This window comes from Leptonychotes weddellii, chromosome 15 (assembly GCF_054177405.1).
Source record: "Leptonychotes weddellii isolate Sample4059 chromosome 15, ASM5417740v2, whole genome shotgun sequence".
In the NCBI taxonomy this organism is placed as follows: domain Eukaryota; kingdom Metazoa; phylum Chordata; class Mammalia; order Carnivora; family Phocidae; genus Leptonychotes; species Leptonychotes weddellii.
In genome coordinates, this window is record NC_138383.1 from 13,547,157 (window position 1) to 13,553,156 (window position 6,000).

At 38.3% G+C, this 6,000-nt stretch overlaps 1 protein-coding gene across 3 annotated transcripts in view; it reads right to left on the reverse strand.

Moving 5' to 3' along the window:
• DDX42 (DEAD-box helicase 42) overlaps nt 1-6,000 on the reverse strand; it is a 73,678-nt gene that overhangs the window by 14,366 nt on the left and 53,312 nt on the right. For all 3 annotated transcript variants that reach the window (XM_081804720.1, XM_081804719.1, XM_031032766.2), the window contains 3 exons: nt 5,179-5,240; nt 3,346-3,382; nt 2,352-2,501 (listed from right to left, as the gene is read on the reverse strand). In XM_081804720.1, coding sequence (XP_081660846.1) covers nt 2,352-2,501; nt 3,346-3,382; nt 5,179-5,240 — 249 coding nt within the window. The remainder of the gene's footprint in view (nt 1-2,351; nt 2,502-3,345; nt 3,383-5,178; nt 5,241-6,000) is intronic.

Consider the following 6,000-nt stretch of genomic DNA (forward strand, 5'->3'; position numbering starts at 1 on the left):
CTAAGCTAGAACAGTATTTTCCTCAGTTCTCTTCTCTTTTTCAGAACGGAAGCTCCATGAGGGCAGAAGTGTCTTTGTTCACAAACTGTATGTACAAATATGTAATTTTTTTGTTATACATATGTATGAAATGGATAAATAAATAAATATATGAATAAATACATGAAATGAATGTGAAGAAAGCTACTTAGAGGCAGAAGGCTATCCTTTCCTTACTTCTGGTCTCTCCTGGCAGACTGCCCACACTACCTGAGGACAACTGTGGGCTCCCCCAGCAGGATGATGAGGTTTGAGAGCTTCGTCAAGTATCTCAAACATCTTATTAGATGATTATTTCAAGTACTTGTGTGTTTTCCCTTATTAGATTTTCATCCTTTATCATGGATGCTTCCTCCCACATCAGTTTCACAGATTTAGTTTCATTTGCCACATGTAAAATACCAAGGCATTATTTGGTAGCATCTGTGCAAAAGGAAACATTTAAAAAATTGAGTATAACCCATACTCCAGTCTAGACCGGTAGCTCTCAAAACGTGTTAGTCTCAGATGCCCTTTACACTTCACAAAAACACAACAAGCTTTTGCTTGTGTGGGTTTTATCCACTGATAGTTACCATATTAAAATTAAAATTGAGAAAATTCTTTAAGATTTATTCATTTAAAAATAATAAAACACCATTACATTTTAACTATAAAAGCTTTAATTTTAAAAAAGTCATAACCTTGCTTTACATTTTTACAAATCTCTTTAATGTCTGACTTAAAAGAAAATGGTCCCTACTATATTCAAATTCTTGTGATATATTGCTTTGACTGAAGCCTACGAAGAAAATCTGGCCTCACAAAGGTATGTAATTAGAAAGGGAAGAGAGTATTTATTTTTAATAGTCTTTTCAAATTCTTGTGGATTTTTACTCCTTTGATAGTATACTGCGCCTTAAAAAGTGGTCACTTCTTAAAAGGTATTTTCATTGTATAATCTGACACCACATAAATAATCTTTCCACATTGTTATATTATAATCCATGGGTCTATCACGCACTTTGAATGAAGACTTTACTCACGCACGATTTCATAAAATCATGCATTGACTATTTGAAAATATTGGTTCACGGAGGTAGTACACAGATCATCCACATGGTGAAACATTTCACAATACAATTAAAAAAAAATACTTGTTTATCACCATTAATTTCATTACAACAGACTTTAAGATTGGAAAGCTGTTAAACTCTGTCTAGTGAATAGAAGTTTCCCAAATTCTAATTTTCACTTGAAAGTTTGAATTCCTATCATTGGCAATAAACATTTTCAATTGTTTCCTTTGGAAAGTCATTCATTTTCTCAAATGAAAATGGTGTTCCATGAAAAAAAGCAAGTTAGGTCAGCTTACAACTCAAATACCTATGTGCTTTTCCTAGAGACAACTATCCTGTTCTGGCATGCAACAGAAATGCTTTATTCGTACTTCTCGTTTTGTCACATGGAATAAAAAGAACCTAACACAAGGGTCAAGATTTAATAAATCATAATTTTTAGTTTCATCAAGGATATTCTTAAGTGAAGCTGGTTTTTTTTTTTTTTAAACTGTGATAGTGTGACAGGGAAGAACATAACCACTATTAGAAGAGTGGTAACACTGGCTTGATTCATTCGTGCTAAGCTTTCAGCAGTGCGACCTACCCGTGCTTTTAGCTATTGATGCAGATGCTGATGTATTGGAAAAGGCAAATTATGCTGGATTATGAAAATTCTTCTGACTCTGCAGACTCCCTGAAAAGATCCTTGTAGGAGTCCTTGGACCACACTTTGAGAACCACTATCCTAGATCTAGACTAAGGCATGCAAGATCTAGTCTGATATTTAACCTGAATGGAACACTTTTTTTTTTTTTCCTTCAAGTGGGTATACTGATATCCTCATTCTCTTTTTCCTGACTTAAGGAAACTATAATTCCTGGCTCCACTTTGAAGGAATAGCCTCTCACCTGCCCCAGATCTGAGAGAAACAATAAAGATTTACAGCAATTAAAAAACAAATGCAGGCCCAAGGGCTCATTTTGAAAGGTAAACGATGGTCTGGAAAACAAGTGCAATGCTTAAAAAATATTCTTAGCCTAAAATCTAATGGGAGCGAGCGATTCAGCTGTGGCTTGAGTAACATAAGCTATAAAGCTTCACTTCCTGACTCAACCACTTAGCAGAGATTAGAAGATCCCAAAGAACAAATATTTTCATGACATAAGGAGTATGAATCAGGATTACTCAGATATTGAGAAAACCTAAATATTAAAACTGAAGAGAACTATCAGCTTTTGAAATAAGAATCAAATTCAGCAAGAAACACCATACCTCTGAATGATCAATGGGAGGAAGAGGATCAATGATTTTTTTGGAAGGTGCAATTGGATTTCCATCACTATCATATTCCAAATTATCTTCTTCCTCCTCCTGAACCACACCAGCAGTTGGGTTCTCTGCCATGTACCGAAAATAAGCTTCCTGCAGGAAAGCACAAGAACATAATCATACCCAAATACAACTAAGAACATCTCTGCTCCTGTAATTAGTGCACAGAGTGTACCAGATGACTGCACAGTTTAAATACCTACCAAGTAAGGCAAGACTTATACTAGCAATGATTCCTTTAACAATAGCAGTATTCAGAGGGACAATCAAAAGAAACGAATGAGACAATTAGTACTACACAATGATTTCACTTGTTTAACAAGACTTACAAAGCTGTCTAGCCCACAGCCTTCCTGGGGTGGGGTGTCTACCTATCCTGCCCAGAGCTGTGGAACATGCTGTGGACTGACCAATCCAAGTTTGGAAGTTGACACTGATTAGAAGGGTCACAAACCTGGAAAGGGCTACTGTTCACTCTGGTTCCCTTCTCACCATCCCACAACTGAACAATGGGAACAAAAATACTGAAGGACAGTCATTAAATTAATGTGCCATCTTGAGATACAAGAATCACAAACAGAACCCTTAGAAAGAGGTAGAGGTTAGATGTTGCTAGAGGCCATCAGGAGATCCCACACTACTTCTTGATTTAGAAGCATAAACAGTAATTTTGGAAAAAAAAAAAAATCAAGCTGAATAAAGGTCATATTTGTTTTTGATGTCATAGTTGATGAAAAGTTCCATCTTCAACATGGGGGAAAGCTATGTGAATTTTTCTATTACCAATCAGTCATACATGTAGAAAAGGAGGAAGTCACATGACATTCCCTGGTGACTGTCAGGAATGGCCATTTCAGTGAAGGCAAGCTCTAGCTTGTCCCCAGTACAGACTTTGTGGGGTAAAAATAAAAGATAGAAATACTGCATAGGAACTCACTTGGTCATCTTCCTCTTCAATGTCATCTCGAATACCCCTGGAAAAACAAGCGGAGAAACAAACTTCCCTGCAAATGTTCCACATACCCAGCTCCATACTTATAGCAGATTAGTGTTGAATTCCATACAGCACAGGAACTCTCAACACTAACAATAACAAAGCAGCAATAAGCAAACTGTACACTATCCATCCATCATATATCTGTGACTTCACTCTGTAAGCTGCAGTTTGCACTCTTTTGAATGGGATGATATGGTACCCTAGAAACATCAATTACTAAAGAGGATATAAGGAGTAAAAACCTTTGCAGATAGATACCCAAGGATCCTAGCTTTGACAACCCCATAAGACAAACACCATGCCGTTGTGAAAGGCATTTTAAAAAGAAACTGCAGGGGCGCCTGGGTGGCTCAGTTGGTTAAGCGACTGCCTTCGGCTCAGGTCATGATCCTGGAGTCCCTGGATCGAGTCCCGCATCGGGCTCCCTGCTCGGCAGGGAGCCTGCTTCTCCCTCTGACCCTCCCCCCTCTCATGTGCTCACTCTCTCTCATTCTGTCTCAAATAAATAAAATCTTTAAAAAAAAAATAAAAAAAAAAAAATAAAAAGAAACTGCATTTTATATATATTAAAAAAAACAGGGCGCCTGGGTGGCTCAGTTGGTTGGGCGACTGCCTTCGGCTCAGGTCATGATCCTGGAGTCCCGGGATCGAGTCCCGCATTGGGCTCCCTGCTCGGCAGGGGGTCTGCTTCTCCCTCTGCCCTCTTCCCTCTCGTGCTCTCTGTCTCTCATTCTCTCTCTCTCAAATAAATAAATAAAATCTTAAAAAAAAAACAAAAAACAAACCAATAAACCCTCTATTTGGTATATGCTAAAAAGAATGTCACAATTTTCTTAATGTCCCCCAGAGTTTCTAGCTCTAGAGTAACTGGATTCAGCCAAAATCCTTGGGGACAGAGAAAAACTACCTCAACTCTTTTGTAAGTTTGATACTAAAACTCCTAAGCAGTTCTTGTGGAGAAGGGGGCCATCGCGACTTGCAGCATCTCTCAGGAGCTACAGAAAGTACGGCTGCGTAGTTCCCACAACCATCTGTTTCTAAACAGACTTTCTGCCTAACCTAGAACACTTGCTGTTCTCAAGGCAAGCAAAGTCACCAGTGTAGGGCAGCTAGAAGAGGATACAGCACACAGTAAGCACCAAAGAGAGGGCTGAACCTCCATATGGCGCAGGAACCTTGGGGTGGGCCTGAAGCACTGACTGACAAGTAGAGGGGAAGTCCAACCATGCCTACCTGTGCCTGGTAAGCAAAAGCCTTAAGAGGAGTGTATTCAGCAAGGGAAAGAGAAGAATTCGCTTTCCCAGAAAATAAGGTATTTCAAAGTTCTGATCTGTTGCTAAAGCATATCACTCCTTGAATAAACCAGGTTGCATTATTTATTAATAACATACTTTATGATATAATCACCATTAATTATTCCTCATAATCAATTACATAGGCATTAACTTATTTTGTATTAATTATGGGACAAAACTCAGAACAATGAGCCCAAACGTTAGTAATTATGCTCTTTTAACCCCCACTGTAACTCACTCTTACGTCTACTAAAAAACTATTTATAATGAAACACTAAATACTACTCTGTCAAAAAGAATGTTTTTTAATTATTGCAAATGCAAAGACTTTTGTCATCTCTGTAATAAGATACAGGGGTAACTCCAAGTTAAGACATTTGTATATTTTAATTTTTCTCTACAAACTTTGGGGGAATAAGCTTTGCAATACTTTAGCATTTTTCATGTAACCTTTGTGAGGGAGAAGAAAACAACTTACTTTACGTTTTTTCTTTCCTTGTCCTTTTCTTCAAGCCTTTTCATGTCTCTAGCCGCCTGATCCTAATGAAACAAAAGGCCATATGGAATCATATCCACTAAACACATTAAAAGGGGAATTTCTTTACAAAGAACTTTTAATGGGCGCCTGGGTGGCTCAGTTGGTTAAGCGACTGCCTTCGGCTCAGGTCATGATCCTGGAGTCCCTGGATCGAGTCCCGCATCGGGCTCCCTGCTCGGTGGGGAGTCTGCTTCTCCCTCTGACCCTCCCCCTTCTCATGTGCTCTCTCTCAAATAAATAAATAAAATCTTAAAAAAAAAAAAAAAAAAAAAAGAACTTTTAGATTCAAACAAGTACCATCACACTTTTAGCTATGCATTTCAACAACTACATCTTGATGTAATCAAATTGTATTTTGACACTTATTTTTTCAAGAGAAATACTTAATGTTCTAAAAACTTGGCTACATGTGGATTGCATGATTTTTAGCTACAGTATTTACCACATATGGAAAAGCTACAAAAAATGCTTAGTCACTTTTAAAAAAAAATTACAGCTGTAAAAGGCCTTAAATTCTGGCAAACTAGCCTTTCTCAAAGCATAGCTTAAGACCATTAACATCAGGGCGCCTGGGTGGCTCAGTTGGTTAAGCGACTGCCTTCGGCTCAGGTCATGATCCTGGAGTCCCGGGATCGAGTCCCACATCGGGCTCCCTGCTCAGCAGGGGGTCTGCTTCTCCCTCTGCCCTCTTCCCTCTCGTGCTCTCTCTCTCTCTCTCATTCTCTCTCTCTCAAATAAATAAATAAAATCTTTAAAAAAAAA